The following is a 16,360-nucleotide window of genomic DNA, read 5'->3' on the forward strand; positions in this document are numbered from 1 at the left end:
TCTAAAGCTTTAGATTGGATTCCCACAATAACTTATCATTTAATTGCTTGCTTTGTCACAGGATGCTGGACAGCAGAGATTGTCACAAGACAGCATGGACTTGGAGAGACAAGAAAATTAATGGGCAACACACCTGGAGACACAAATTGAAGAGGATGCTTAAAGATTGGCTACCAAGACAAGACAACAAGATGCTTTATTATTAGTAGTTTATCTGTTTTATTGTGTATCTACATGGCCCAGCCCGGGAGGCCTTTGGACATGGGGTACAGCTGGCCCGGGGTTTTCCTCCTAGGGGCAAGTGGACGTACGGGGAGGTTTTTCACCCAGCTGTTGTTCCACAACCCCTGTTCAGGTTAGTTGATTATTTCTTTAGTGTGATAGTCTTCAACTAGATTTTCATAATAGAATCTTGGCCAACACCTTGCTTTGGTTTGGGGTATGTCAGTTGACCTGATTGATGCTGACGTCACTACAACTTACTGAAACACACAACTGTGAACCGATACCAACAACGTCTTGCCTTTCACCCAACAATTGACTTTTTCATGACCTTGACAAAGCAATCAACAACACATTAACTTCAAACAGAACCAACAGAAACTTGACTAGCAATAGATGGATTGAAACTGAGAACATCTGACACTAAAACCTTACAAATCACCTATTCCTGGCCTTAACAAACTATAACTTCAAACAGAACCAACACAGACTTGACCTAACAATAGATGGACTAAAACTAGACAACATCCGACACTGACAACTACTTACTCTGTACAGTTGAATTGTACATGTATTTATGATTTCAACAAACAAACCAACAAACTTTAACTTCAAACAGAACCAAAACAAACTTCACTAACTGCAATAGATGTATTGATACTGAGATCCAAACCAATAATTACATCCACCTTACAGATGATGTATTCATGACCTCAACAAAGCAACCAACAAACTTTTAATTAACTTCAAACAGAACCAACACAAACTTGACTGTCTAACAATAGATGGATTAGAACTACACAACATCTGACACTGACAACTTTACACCCTACAAGATTCATGACGTATTCACAACCTCAACAAACCAACTGACCAACAAACTTTTAATTAGTTGTAGACAAAACCAACACAAATTTGACGAACATTATACAACGTAGATGGATTGAGACTACACATGACATGCATGCAACATCTGACACTGACAACTATTACTACTTACACGTGAAAATTGACTTATCATGACTTCAACAAACCTAACATTTGAGCCTGACTCCGGCACTTCAGTGTACAATACTGCTAGAATACTACGGACTAAGATTCTGACTTAACCATGATCACCGAAACTGCTCGACAGACTACAGAAACTGCACAAACCACATACCAATGCAAAGATTTGCATTGAGTCAGATAATATTATAATTATTATATGTAGACGTGTGTGCCACCATTGTTCAAACAAGTCCCTTTTTTGTAACAAAACCATCCTAGCTGTCACTGCATGGGATTAATTGGTTCATTGATTGGAAGCAGAGATCTCTGTTACTGTATGTAGTTCTCACTCCAGGTTGCTTTATAGATTAAATTGAGATGAAATAAATTATTCAAGGTGTTGTGTGTTTCATGATGTGGTCCCTAATGGGATGTAGATTGCAATGCTTTTACTCTTACTGCTAGTCTACATACTGTAGCCTTCATCTGGCAATGAAGGTTAGCAGGAAGTAGTCAAATATCGTAATCTGCATCCCAAGGGAATACATCATAGGGCAGACAATAACTCACTTTACATTGACCAGCCACCATCTTTTTCATGACCAATTTTATTTATTTTTTTGGATGCATATTATTGAGAGAACTACATGTTGCAGCAAAGATCTCTGAATCCAATCTGAACCAGTTGATCATGAAACCCATTCCATTTGGCTGATTTGAATCCATTTAACAATTAATTCTATTCTCGCACTTGTTTGTTCCATTTGAGTTAAGGTTGAAGGTTCAAGCACAAGATTCCCTTGAGCAGTGGTTTTTTTCATCCTTTGTCTAGATGTGTGAAGTACAGTTTCTCCTAGACAAAGTCTCAAGAATTTTAAAATTGTTTAGAAAAGATGACCAAAAGTTTTAAAACAATTTCAGGAATTAATCATAAAGAAACAAACCAGTATAGCGCATATCCATTTAAAAGCCATAATTGTTATTATGATATCAGCATAGAAATTATCTTGTCTTGTCTCCACATCTTTCCAATAGTTACTGATTGATCATTTTTTAGAAACAAACTAAGACAAATTTTCTTGTGATGCATGATCATTTGGTCAATTCTCTTTATGTCTGGTTCATTCTGTGAGGAGAAACTTGTTCTTGATCATTTCTGGGGTTTAAAGGATTAAACAAAGATTAACAACAACAGATAATGTTCAACAAAATTTCAGAGTTTATTTCTTCAATTCCAAAATTCATACTATTTACAAAACACTAGAACACATATAAGGTACAGTTAAATTATTTCCTTTGAGGTTTGGCATTGAACAAAATTACACTTAAAGAAAAATACATGTCTCAAATTTCAAAATTTGCACATTTATGCTGAACAAAGCAGGGAAAACAAACAGGATTAGCCAGGTTAATGGTAACTGCTGCATATAAGCAACTTTTATCTTTTGGGCACATACTAACTAAGGTTTCATCCTTAGCCTGACTGAAATTTTTAGAGTAGAGGGCCTAACCACAGTCAGCATATGTTCAGGAAACCCAGTTTTTCGCCATTCTGCCTTTGCCATAGAGTTTGTTTCATTACAAGCTAAGATAAATTTACTATCAGGGATTCGGAAAACTCTTAGAATTTAGTCAGCAAATTCTTCAATGCTCAAAGGGAAACGTGATTAATAATTACTTTAAGTGTATTTTGTTAGAATTGATATTTAACTAATGAACTCTAACAACAATCAACATCATGCTGCCATGCAAACATGTTACCTTAACTGTAGCTTTCATAAATCTTAAAATAATGTTTTTTTTAAAATATGTTTTGTTAAAATTTGTATTTAGTTTATAAGCTGTTGACTTGTTGCTTTCAAATAGACAGGCAGTGATTCAAAAATAATTTCCTTTTTCAATTTTTTTTTCTTTTTTTTTTTTTCATTTTAAAATTAAGTGCCTGGCAACTTGATGGTGGCTGTTTAATTCATAAACAAGGGAAGCATTTAATATTATAAATATAATAATCTCAAGATAGTCACACAAATATTTTTTATTTTCAATTTATATCAGTTTGGATTAGAATTATTTCATCTCCATAATTTGGCCTGGGTACACAGTTTCCATTTGGCATTCCATGTTCAGTTGTCATAACGACTTCAAGTGGGGTGCAAAATGACATCTATTTACTATGAGGCTACCACAAAATTCAACAGTTTTGTTATGCCAATGGTATCAATTTTTCCTATAGTTATTTGACACTATATTTATACCAGTAATTATGAATGCTTCCTTTGTTTATATTAGTTTAATTTAGTCAGTGTACATATTAAGAAGATCTGCAAGCTCATTAGCCCAAACTGAAATCATGCAAGCCAAAAAATAGTACTTATTTTCAAGTGCAACAAAACTTACAATGACTAGCTAGGTGCGATGATAGTCTTGTTGTGTCTACTCCACCATATTTACCTTCTTGACTGAATTTATTATTTTCAAGACTTACCCTTGAAATGTTCATTAATTTGCAAATGTTATATGCCATCAGCCACAAAATATGACACTACTTGATTGCAGAAAAGTTTGAGTGGCAATCTCACTGAAGAATTTAAAACCATTTTTCTGTCACATAGGATTTTTTTTTCAGAATTGGGCTATTTTTGTTTACCAAAGTCTCATTAATTTTTCATTCCATTTCAATTTCTCAAATTTTGATTCAACTATTCCTGGCTAATGGTAATATTTAATATTAAGATTAGACAAAGTACATGTAAGATCAGCAGCCTGCATTTTTAACTTTAGTTATATTGCTTTTTCTTTTGTTTCCTGTTATTTTACTTTAATTTACAAACAGCACCTTGATGCTTTCCCACAAGTATATAAACAAACCTTTTGCCGAGCCTCATAAAAAATGATCACAGTGTTAATAATATTACTTTCATAATGCAGACTGTTGATGAACCTATTTTTCATTTTAATTTTATTTGCACAGATTGCTTGGTTCTTTCTTGGTGTTGCAAGTCATCATATTTTGAAGGCTCCTTTAGGCCTCCTTTAAACTTTTTCTTTGATTCATTTCCTCTACAAAATATAGGGATTTTTTTCTACTGTTTTCTGTTTTAGGCTTCAAGGCATTTTTTGCTTGGCACCCTAAACACACACGCTCACAGTCTAGCTTAAGGTTTCAAACTTGTTTCTTTTTTTCTGGACATGCATCACCAAGAAACAGCCATTTTTCCTTCATTACTTTAGTTATAATGCTAATGAGCTTGCATGTATCTACTAATTAAGTTGTTAGGTTCTTATTTAATTCCAGGACAGAAGGTGGCACACACATCATGACCAAAGACTGGTCATATTTAAATCTAGTCAGTCACGTCCCTGCTGGGTTGCGGAAACTCTGTCTCTGAGAAGGTGTGTGTTTCTGATGTCCTCTGAAATATTCCAACTGAGGAATCCTGGGAAACTTTATCTGATCCTGTAATCCAAGCCGGGGATAGTTGGGCACTTGGAAGATTTGGCCATTTGCTCTCAAGTGGGGTGGACAGTGTGAAGGAAGGTGAGAGTTTGCTTTACATGTCTTTAGGGTTTCACATAGTTTGTCACAATACCACACCATCAATTTCGGCCCAGCAAGATGCTTGTTTGCAGTCAATGTATCAGGAAATGTTCCACAACCAAGGACGTAAAACAGGAGTGTTGAATTGTGGAGCTCAAGGAAGGTGCATCTCTAGAGAAAGCATAGACAGAGGAGATCACTGAATTTCATCGGTCTGACCTGATTGGATTTTTTCAAATGACATCAAATTGAGCTGAGTCACTGGGGGTCTCTCTGATTGAGTTGCTACTAGGTCAGGTTTTCTCTTTTTTCTAGGTTCGTTAAATAAACTTAAACTTAAAAATACTAAAATATAATCCTGGAGGCCTGATTGTAAACATAACACATCTTTTTCAAAACAATTCTTTCTAAGCATTTTCTTAAATTTTCATTCTCCCTTTTTAAGGAATTTGAAACAACCAAATTATTTTCATTCCCTGTTTTCATTTTCATTTAACTTATAACATAATTCTCTGATATTCCAAAAATTACTATCATTAGGTTGGCACTCCACAAACTTTAGGGAGTCTAAGCACCAGCTTTTGGTACGTGGCTCTCTGGGATTGCCTTAGTAACCAACAGGAGTTGTGACTGGGTCAATGGTTGCCTTGGTAACCAAGCAATCACAACTCATGCTAGTTAACAAAGCAATCTTAGAAATTCTTGTGCTGACAGCTCGTGCCTACTCTTCCTTAAGTGTGTGGAGTGTTTAATAGTTATTCTTATTTGTCAATTGGCTATTTCTTAGAACCTAAATAATTATGTAATTGGTGTTTGAGAATAATTCTTCGTCGGTAGGCTGGTTAACTGTTAAGTAAATCGGCGACATAACGTTTAACAGTTAATTAGTCTGTTGATGAAGGGTAATTCTGAAACATCTTGCATTGATCATTATTTTAAGCATTTTAGTTCTCAGTAATTCAATTTCTAACTAACCTAACTAATCAAACAGGAATTCAAAACAATTTATATTATAGATATACATTTATATAAATATATAAGTCAATATAGCATTTCTTTATTCAAACTGAAATATCCTTTTTTTTGTAACGACACTAAAACTTCATAATTATAAACATTTTGAGGGGGTGATACTTTTTTAGGTAGGCTCAATTTTTTCATGGGTTAAATCTATTTTTCCACCAAAATTCAGAGTTCTTCGGATTGTCACGCAGTGCTCCTCTACAAAGTGAGGAGAGACATTGCGTGAGCAGAGAAGTCAGAGATGCGAAGGATGCTGCAATCTCTCGTAATGGGAGTTTTTGATTAACAAACAAAAAATATTTTGAAAATCTACAATGGAAATTAACGAGTGAAGTTCGATTTTTGAACCATTTCAAGTCAAAACTTGGCCAAATTAAAAAAGAAAAGAAGTCGCGACCAAATTTATTAGTCAACAATTTTCTAGTTTTAAATCTTTGCGTGAATAAATATTTAATTTAAACACAATATATCTAATGTTAGCAGCGATTCGGCCTAAACTTCAAGCTTGTTTTAGTTTTCAAATAAAAACAAGACCCGCTCAGTTTCGTTTGTTAATTGTTCGTTTCAGATCACGGATGTTCTCTGGAGAATTGTCTTTCTAATTATTCATTCATTCGCACGGGAATTTGATTTGCTTATGAATAAACAACTCTCCAGGGTTACGTCACGTGATATGAAATAGGACAACAAGCAAACAAGCTGATTAAGCATAAGTAACTAAAACCTCTTGAAATATTTTTATTTTTAAAACAAAACTTGACCTTTTTTCGTTATATAAATCGGCCAATTTCTTTCATCCAATTTCTTTCAGCAGCGATTCGGACTAAACCTCTAGCTTGTTTAAGCTTTCAAATAACAACAAGACTCGCTCAGCTTCGTTCGTTAATTGCTCGTTCCAGATCACGGATGTTCTCTGGAGAATTGTCTTTCTCATTATTCATTCATTCGCACGGGAATTTGATTTGCTTATGAATAAACAACTCTCCAGGGTTACGTCACGTGATATGAGATACGACAACAAACAAACAAGCTGAATAAGCATAATTAACTAAAACCTTTTGCAGTATTTTTATTTTTAAAACAAAACTTAACTTTTTTGTTATATAAATCGGCCAATTTCTTTCATCCAAATTAAAGAGATACCTGACATCGGTAGCTTCACAGACGAGAGACTTTCAGCAGCTTGTGCTCTTTGGTGAAGTTTGTGGAATGACGGTCGGTCGGAGGTTTGGTCGGAGGTCAGACTGGCGGATTCTGTTTTTAATTCTTTCTTTGATTTCAACGGTGATGCACTGAAATTGAGCGCCATACGTTAGCGCTTCGGTTTTTCTTGTCCAGGTTGCGGACATTTCCAACTTTAATGGGTTTCCATCCAAAATATTCCGGGAGGGCGAGCTTATCGGCAAATTATTTTTTTCGATACATTGACTCGCGGATTAGCATCTTGAATCAATTTTCGAATCTGGCATATTAATTCCAAAATTACTCGAGTGTGGCGTTGTGACAAATTAAGACTGAGACCCCAGAGGCATGGGGAGCAAACTCTCACTTTCCTTTACGCTGTCCACCCCACTTGGGAGCAAACGGTCAACTCTTCCAAGTGTTCAACTGTCCCCGGCTTGAATGAAGGATCAGATAAAGCAGACCAGGATTTTAAAGTTGGAATATCAAATGAGGACTAAAGAAACAACACTGATTAACAGAGGCAGAGTGGAAACAACCCAAAGAGCAGGGACAAGACTGACTAGATTATTATTTTTTTTATTTTTTTTTTTAATTAAAAGTCATGGACAAAGGAGACAATTTTCACTTCAATAAAATATTATGTTTCCTCCTGTGTTGTTTTATTTTGCAATCCAACATTTGAGTAAACCAGATAAACTCTCTAAATAAGCCAAGTTCTGGAGTATGGCGTTATACCCCCGCCAAAATTCAAAATTTTGTTTGCAACATTGTTGCTTTGAATTATCGCTCATTTTTACACTCCAATATTCAACTTTACAATTCAGCATTGCCCATTCACAATTCAGTGTCCATATTTCAAATACAATGTGGTTCGTTAACATGCAACATTCATATTCAATGTTCAACGTACATATGTTTCTACGGTGTAAAATGCGATATGCTTGCAACGCAATTAACACTTTTGTTTTCCACATTCCCAATCAATATCCGTATTTTGCCTTCAAATTTCTTCGTTTGCGACATTCGTGTCTTTCAATGCAATGTTGATACTTGGTGTGTATGTTGCGGGGCAGAGTGCGATAAGCCTGCTACACAATCCAATATTCTTTGGACTTCGAACTTCATCCTTGAGCGACTTGATCTTGAGACGGTAAGCCGCTGTACAAAATATGGGGGCTCAAAATAATTGCACGTATTGTGCCAGTCATTCATGCTGACGTTTAAGTTGATGACAAGCCTAGCACGACTCCTCAGGGCTGTTTATGTATCTGTTGACCTTTAGAGTTTTGCTCTCACGAGAATATCTTTGAAGATATACCTCTTTTGTAAGAGATAACTACAAAAATCTCTCTAAGTCGAGTTTGCACTTCGATGAGATGCCATTTGCTCATTATGATTTTTTTTTTTTTTTTTTTTTGAGGTTTGGCAATGCTTAATAGCCTGCCTGCCAACGCAGATGTATTTCTGGCCTATAATGAGCAAATGGCATCTCATCGAAGACCAACCTCAGCTCCGAGAGATTTTTAAAGAACCACCCACCCATTATCTCTTAAAAAAGAGGTAAATCTTTAAAAAAAGATACTCTCGTGAGAGCAAAACTCTAAAGGTCAACAGATGCATAAACAGCTTCACGAAACCAACACTGAGGAGCCGCACTAGGCCTGCCATCAGCTTAAACATCAGCATCACTGTGCCACCTGGGAACAACTGGAACACCACATGCAATTATTATGAGCCCCCATATTTTGTACAGCGGCTTCCTGTCTCAAGGTCAGGTCACTCAAGCGTGAAGTTCAATGTCCAAAGAAGAGTATTGGATTGTGTAGCAGCGATATCGCACTCTGCCCCACAACATACACACCAAGTATCAACATTGCATTGAAAGACACGAATGTCGCAAACGAAGAAATTTGAAAGCAAAATATGAATATTGATTGGGAATATGGAAAACAAGAATGTTAGATTGCGTTGCAAGCATATCGCTTTTTACACTGTATAAACACATGTACATTGAACATTGCATATGAATGTTGCATGTGAACAAACCACAATGCATTTGAAATATGGACACTAAATTGTGAATGGGCAATGTTGAATTGTACAAGTTGAATATCGGAGTGTAAAAATGAGCGACAATTCAAAGCAACAATGCAAACAAAAGTTTGAATTTTGGTGGGGATATAACACCATACCTGGAGAAGTCGCAAGAAAACTTTGCAGTATGATTAACACTTATTTTAGTAAATAGCTCGTTTCTCCTGTCAATGCATGCCACAGACACATCTTTTCAGCATTTCAACATGCACAAAATATATTTTGTTACCAAGCATGCAAACCCTCACCTAAGGGTTGTCACACAAAGGGACAAGCATGACAAAATGTTATGTCCAGTTCCATGACGATCCTAAGTGCCGCGTTGTTCTCCTGTTAAATTTTGAATGTATCTGTGGCGCACATTGTAACAGAAACAAACCGTTTGCTAAAACCAGTCTGGAATCATACTGCTTAGTCTTAATAGGACCTCAGTTACTGTAAACATATTAATCCCAAGCTGGACATATGAATTCTCCTTACTAATTGCCCTTTGTGTTTTGATCCTAGTTTTGAGAATTTGGTGATATATGAAGACAGTATCCCGAGCTGATAATTTTCTTTATTCCTGTCACCTGTCTGCTTGGAAATGTATCGATATTGTAAGGAGAAATAATATGCCCATCACTCTTGAGACTGGCTCAGAGAACGTTTTTCAAAACCCTCAACTAAAATTCCATTGTGGGGCTTATTTCCAAATAAATCGCCAGTAAACCCGAGAAAAATTTGAAGCCAGATACGAAATGAATATTTTTGATGCTTGTCATGCTTATATTTGCTGTCAAGAAACAACCGAAAATAAATCTATGCTAGCCAGCATGCAATTTAACACCCACATTTCTGCGCGTAATTTTTATTCCATAATTTCCAAACTGGGAAACATCAAGAAATTTGTTCAAGATTGCAGCGAATTTGTTGTCAAAGCTACAATTTTAATTTGTGAAAACAACTTGGGCTGGAAATCCTAAAAACAAAAACATGCAGATTTCTGCATGCTGTTTACATGCATCATATTAAATATTTACATTAATATTTTTGAAAGATCAAACAATATTGTGAACTTTAGTTCTGCAATCAGTTGCTCTTTAAAATGCTGTTTTCTCTACGGTTTTCAAAACAATTCTCAATCTGCTGGAAAAGAACAAATTTGAAAGAACTGTTTATCTTCTAACTTTGCAGTTGCTTGGAAAAAGTGTAACTGAAAGAGGTCTGCTTTAGCTAAAGTTTTGAACTCCAAGACTAATAGTTAGACACACGTGCTTCTTGTCCTGCACGACACTACGTTGTTTTAGTAACACAACCTAAATCAGTCACGTCTTTAGGAAATGAGATTTAATGGCGTGGTTCTTTTCGACTGAACAAGCATGTTGCCGAATTTAATGAAACCCAACCAAGCAGTAGTGAAGCAAGGAAAATGTTTTGAAAAACGTACCCATCAAGGATTACAGTTAAATGAAATACAGTCAAACCACCCACAGGTGACCTGTTATGAATTTTGCAAAACCAATGGACTGCATATGAAAGTTTAGTAATTTGGCTGCACAAGACAATTCTGAGACTTGTTTGTCAGACCTGAGACGGTCACTTTTCCCCAAGTGGTCACTTACAGAGGTTTGACTGTGTTTGATATGTTAGACATGCAATGTACTGTACCAAGATCACATGAATAAACAGAGGCTCTCTATAAAACTGAAGTTAAAATCAAGTTTGCCAATCAGACTGATTGTCTAAATTGTTCTGCCTGTCTGTCTGTCTGTCTGTCTGTCTGTCTGTCTGTCTGTTAGTCCCTCTTTCTGACTAACATGGCTGTCTGTTAGTGTGTTGTTCAGTTGTCCATTTGTCAGCAGGTTCTTCTATCCCTATTTCTTTTAATCAATCAGTCAATCAGTATGATAACAAAAGGTTCAAAATTTGGTCTTCAGCACTTGATCAGTCTCTCAGTCAGTGCGTTCATCTGTCTGCCAGTCGGTATCTCAGTCAATCAATCAATTAATCGAAGAATCAATCAGCAAGTCAGTCAGTCAATCCGTCAGTCAGTCAATCAACCACAGAATTAACCAGCCAGTCAGTCAGTCAGTCAGTCAATTAATTAATTAGACAATTGATCACCCGTCCTAGGCAGGCAGGCAGTCAATCAGTCAGTGAGTAAGTTAGTCAGATCAGTCTGTCTGTCAGTCAGTCAGTTGGGCAGTCTGTCTGTCAGTCACAGTCAGTCAATCATTTAGTCAGTTCATCTGCCTGTCAGTCAGTTAGTTAGGCAATCAGTCAGTTAAACAACCCATCAGTCAGTCACTCTGTCAGTCCATCAGTCAACCAGTCAATTAGCCTGTCTGACAATCAGTTAGCCAATCAGCCAGTCAGTATATTAGACAATCCACCAGTCAGTCAATCAATCAGGCAGTCCATTTCTAAGTCAATCAATCAATCAGTCAGTCAGTCAGTTGGTTAGCGAGTCCCTCCTTCTGTTCTTCCATCCATCTGTCAGTCCGTCAGTCAATCCATTCGTCCGTTCCTCTGTCTATCAGTCTGTCAATCAGTCAGTCAGTCAGTCAGTCAGTCAGTCAGTCAGTCAATCAATCAGGTGAATGATCAGTCAGTTAACTAGTCTGTTGGCTGAGTAGGACTTTTGAACATAGCTTCAGAATATTTCAACAATCATTTGATTTAAAATTAAATCAATTAAACAATATTGTTAAGAAAAAATGATTGTTATTTGAGAGCTCTTCAGTCTATTCATTGCACAAATCAACCATGGCAGAATAGATTGCATGACTGAATTCAATTTATTAGTGTTGAACTTGGCTTATTCAAGAGCTTTGTTAACCTGGGTCACCCGAAACCTGGATTGCAAAACAAATCATGCAACCCTTCTAAAGATTTAAAACTGCTTCATGCTTTGGTCCCTTTTGTCACTGATGGCATCTGATCTGGAAAATGAAAGATTTTAGTTAATACCTTCCTTCAGTGCCAAGTTAAAAATATTACAAGACAACTAAGTGATTACCAACCACTAAACAGTTCACGGAATTTGAAGCTACTTTAAACCTGCTTTTGTCATAGTTTTCATGATCTTTCTGCACAGAGGTAAAATACATGTAGGTTTGAAATAGGACACCTACAGTCAAACATGTCCTAGGCACACAACCTTAGGACCTGTGCTAGTGTCCAATTAATACAGGGTGTCTGTTGAAGATAGGCTCCTTCAGAATTCATCTTCAAAAGCTTTAAAAGGGTCATATTAATATTCATCAGTTGTAAAAGACATTTTAAAGGGTCACATAGCACTCTCGTGAATGGTTGATAACTCTGAAATACCGTATTTCCATAAGCAATGACGAGTGTATGAAGTAAAACAACTTAAGTATGCAGCAACAGCATCTATACTGATCAAATTATGTGGAGGTTCACAAAATCAAACAAGACCAAAAGTTCTGTAAAAACAAAACTGAATAATAATATACAACCCTCCAAATTGTGACCATTTTAGTCACCATGGTGACTAGAATTTTGGAGCTGGCGACTAACTTGAAACGGAAGTCGCCAGCCGGCGACTAAAATCAATGTGATAAAATCAAGATCGAGAGCTTGAGTGGACTATCATCCAGACTGAAAAAAATACATGCACACTGAGCATTATAAATTACTGAAATTGAGAGTAAAATAAAATGAAACACTTTAATAATTCCAAGAGCCGATCATTACTTTAAGCTTTGTATGCGATGAACTTCATTCCAGTTGACTGAACTTTACCACGTGATAATTTTACCTTTGGGAATGAGACAATGCACGCGTACACTGTATGTCGAGTTTGGTTTTATACTTTGAAACTGGAAACTGGAACTGAAACTGGAACCTCACAAAGATCCTCATGAAGATCCTCAAGGTTACTTGAAGATCCTTGAAAGATTTTCACCAGGGAAGGGTACTGTCAAATGTGTCGTTCAAATGGCTGATTGATTTTCAATATAATTGTATGAACATGGAATCTCATAGCTTTGTATCATATGGTTCTTTGACAATGTGTAATAGTGTAATTCAATATTGAAGTTCCACCAAAAGGCATGCTTCTAATTAATGTAGAGAGAAGCAAATTGCTTATTACTGGTGATATAGATTACATGGATTTTCAGGAGCTGGATACTATTTGCTGGAAAAATGTTTGCAGCAACATTTTTTTTGCACGATTTTGTTTACAAACGTCATGGAAAAAAAAAAAAAACAGCAAAAATCACAACAATTAAAACATGCAAAATATTTCATACCACAATTGGTAGTTGGTGAATATTTGACTAAGTTAATCAAGAATTGTTAATCAGTTTGCTTACCTGGATAAATGCTACATGCTGACTGCAGGAAGCCATGAACCATTTGGTGTTCTGTTAAAATCTCATCTGGAAAAAAAGATTAATATCAGTGTTTAGTTGAAACATGTGCTGTAAAGGGAGCATGGTCCCAACACAGAGGCACATATATCTATGTGACTGCCATCCTCCCACATATGTAAAAGTAGGGAAGGTTTTTTTGCAGGGGTTTTCTAGCACCACAAACCATTGACAAAGATAACAAAAGAATGGAATTTGTTTAATTTGCCACTAAGTTGTATGCACACACTGTACAAGAGAATTTTGATTTCATCACCCAATTCCAATCTTTGTTGCTATTGGAATGGCTCATGTTAAGCATGGCTCTATTACATTATTGGTGTCAAAATATAAGCCCACACATGAACGCATTGTGCTGTCCTGCAATTATCCATACCAAGCTTTTGTAAGGTCATTGGAAATGCAGAGGATAAGCTTCTAAACATGAAACAAATTTAAAATATAAGCTTAAGGATGTTCGCACAAAAATGTTCTACTCAATAGATTTTCTTCTAACTTCTGCTGCACACAGATAGTGATTTGCTTGTTTCCAAAGTGAAAGAAAAATTGGGGGCCCACAGACTACATTCCAGAGATAAAGTATGTGGAAAACTAGTCTGATTATGAAATATTGGTGCATGTAAATCACTATGGTCTCTGGGGTTTTTAGCTTAAGATATCAAAGATGAATCAATGGAGACAAACTATCCTAGTAATATTTTGTATAAGTGAATCTGTTGTGTAAATAATTCCAAATGTTGCCAATGTTTTCATAAAACTTAACCCTTCAAGAGGCATTTGAAACTGCCGCACAGATAAATGGAGAGCTAAAAAGAACGGAATTGGATGATGTATTTTACACAACATTCAAATTTCTAATTGATAGATTTTCTTCATTTTTTCTCTAAACATAGAAAATCAGTAGAGAAACTGATCCATCAAAAGAAAAATAGGGGTCACCAAACGTCCAAGATTGTTAAATCCAGGCAAAACTATACCAATGGCCATCTGCCGTATCATTGCTCATTTTACTACTCAGCGTGCGCTTGATGCATGATGTGGCGCATGAGTTTGTGTGCACAGTAAGGATACGCAAGAATTAGCACGTATGTCCTTAAGCATAGTCCACATTTGAACATTTGTACATAAAATATAATTTGCAAACTTCTGTCAAAAAGGTGCCTTCTTTTTCCGATTTTCCTTTGCGAATTTATCTGCAAACTAAGAATCCATTACATTTTTCTATCTGTACCACTCCCCCGATTGAGGTGCTAGGAAATCTGAGGGGGAGCGGGAAGTCATTAAAGGCCGTTTCCCAACCTGGGCAATTGTGTCAGCACCTTTGGGGAAGCATGTTCTCACTTTGATCTTCCTTTCTTGGTAATGGGGGAGGGGGTAAAAAGTTAACTTTTCTGAGGGAGTAAAATTCAAAGTCACTCAATAAGGGGGAGGGGGGAGGGGTGGGGATATTAAATGGAATGGCCACCAGAAATATTGCGCTACATGTTTCTCAGTTTATGTGCCTCTTAAAAGCAGAATAAACTCTGATGGATACACATGCAACGCTTATGTCCTATCATATTACCTAGTCAAGTATTTATGTAATCAAACTATAAGGTGATCAAAACGCAAAACAATGTAAAAGCGCGCTTGCCTCAGCTTACCTTCGTCCAGGGACGGTCCTCAGAGGTTGTCAACAAACGTCTCCACATTCCACCTCCTGGTTCCGACAAGTAAAAAGGTGAAGAAATTTGGCTTATGACCCAGATCAAGAAATATCACCGGCTCAAGCCGTTTGAAAACAAAGAAAAAGCCTTTAAAATTACGATAAACTCAATTTTCCGTTATTTTTCTTGCACACGTGCCAAAATGGCGGAGACGAACTACACCCGCAAAGATCAATGGGAAATACCTAGAAAGTGACGGCAGTGGGGAGGGGAGAGACAGGGCCTCTAAGCGGTGAAGTATTAGCGTCCAAACTTGAAGCTGAAAATCGCCCCTACACCGCACTTTGACGATAAAACACTAAAAAATAATTATGAATTTCACTACGGCTACCATTCTATTTGCTTACTCCGCAAAACAAGAAGAAACTTCAATAAAAGACGTTTACAGCTCATCTCAGATCTCTGGTCTTGATGCTGGTCAGTTGTCAACTATGCATAAGCCAAATTCTAAATAAAATCAGGAGCCCATCTCTCTGGTAAAATACAAATTCCTGTCCTAAAACTTGCTATTACACCTGCGATCAGGCGTTCCCTGATCTCAGGTTAAAAACTGGCTAGCACTCTCGGCATGGAGAGCGTATGTTTGTGTGGAGGCTGATCGCAGGAAATTTTTCGAAAGAAAATCCATTAAAGCACCAAAACCTTGCGTCACATTTGTTCCTTCCCCTTTTAAACGGCTACGTGCTTGCCACACGTGTGCGCAAAAGCTTATTCTTCAAATTTTTTTTGTTATCATCATATTGCCGAGATATAAGAGGTGACATAGACTGCAAAACGTGACAGTATTTGCAGGCTAACTAAAATCCTGTGTACTTCCGGATATCCCATTTGTAATAAAACGCTCTCCTGTGGACTTACTACTGATGAGAAGACGAGACTAGACACGACCGATGGCCGCTCGGCGACAAATATCACACTGGCTTACTGCTTCTCGTCCCTTTATCAGTGTTTCAAAATTCCCTTTCCTAGTTAGTGAGGGAGTGGGAGTGCCGTTGGAGAAGGCGCGAGGAGAATATGGTAATTGGGCACGTTACGTTCGCGCACGAAACGAACTACTCGCGCGCGAGGTCCCGCTGGCTATCAGATGCGAAAACTTCGTTGAACACGCGCGAAATAAGAGAACGACAAATACGCGATCTTTTGGACCTCCTGCGTGACCTAGTCGCCTTACATTATCAAATTTATTTCTCCACAAAGATTTGCCTTTTTCTTTCATATTTCTA

General features: G+C 36.9%; 1 protein-coding gene and 1 long non-coding RNA gene across 3 annotated transcripts in view; one reads left to right on the plus strand and one right to left on the minus strand.

The window, feature by feature from the left end:
- Positions 1–7,546, plus strand: part of LOC149118506 (uncharacterized) — a 29,341-nt gene extending 21,795 nt beyond the window's left edge. For both annotated transcript variants that reach the window (XM_089297073.1, XM_089297079.1), the window contains one exon: positions 62–7,546. In XM_089297073.1, coding sequence (XP_089153199.1) covers positions 62–121 — 60 coding nt within the window. In that variant the 3' untranslated portion in view covers positions 122–7,546. The remainder of the gene's footprint in view (positions 1–61) is intronic.
- Positions 7,547–10,911: 3,365 nt separating this feature from the next.
- LOC149118508 (uncharacterized) lies at positions 10,912–15,295 on the minus strand. The gene is made up of 3 exons (XR_016209531.1): positions 15,075–15,295; positions 13,375–13,440; positions 10,912–11,976 (listed from the first exon to the last, which is right to left on the minus strand). It is a non-coding gene; the product is annotated as an uncharacterized LOC149118508 (long non-coding RNA).
- Between the last annotated feature and the right edge of the window lie 1,065 nt (positions 15,296–16,360).

This window comes from Orbicella faveolata, unplaced genomic scaffold, assembly GCF_042242905.1.
Source record: "Orbicella faveolata isolate gen_17 unplaced genomic scaffold, um_ofav_v1 contig_1, whole genome shotgun sequence".
Classification (NCBI taxonomy): Eukaryota; Metazoa; Cnidaria; class Anthozoa; order Scleractinia; family Merulinidae; genus Orbicella; species Orbicella faveolata.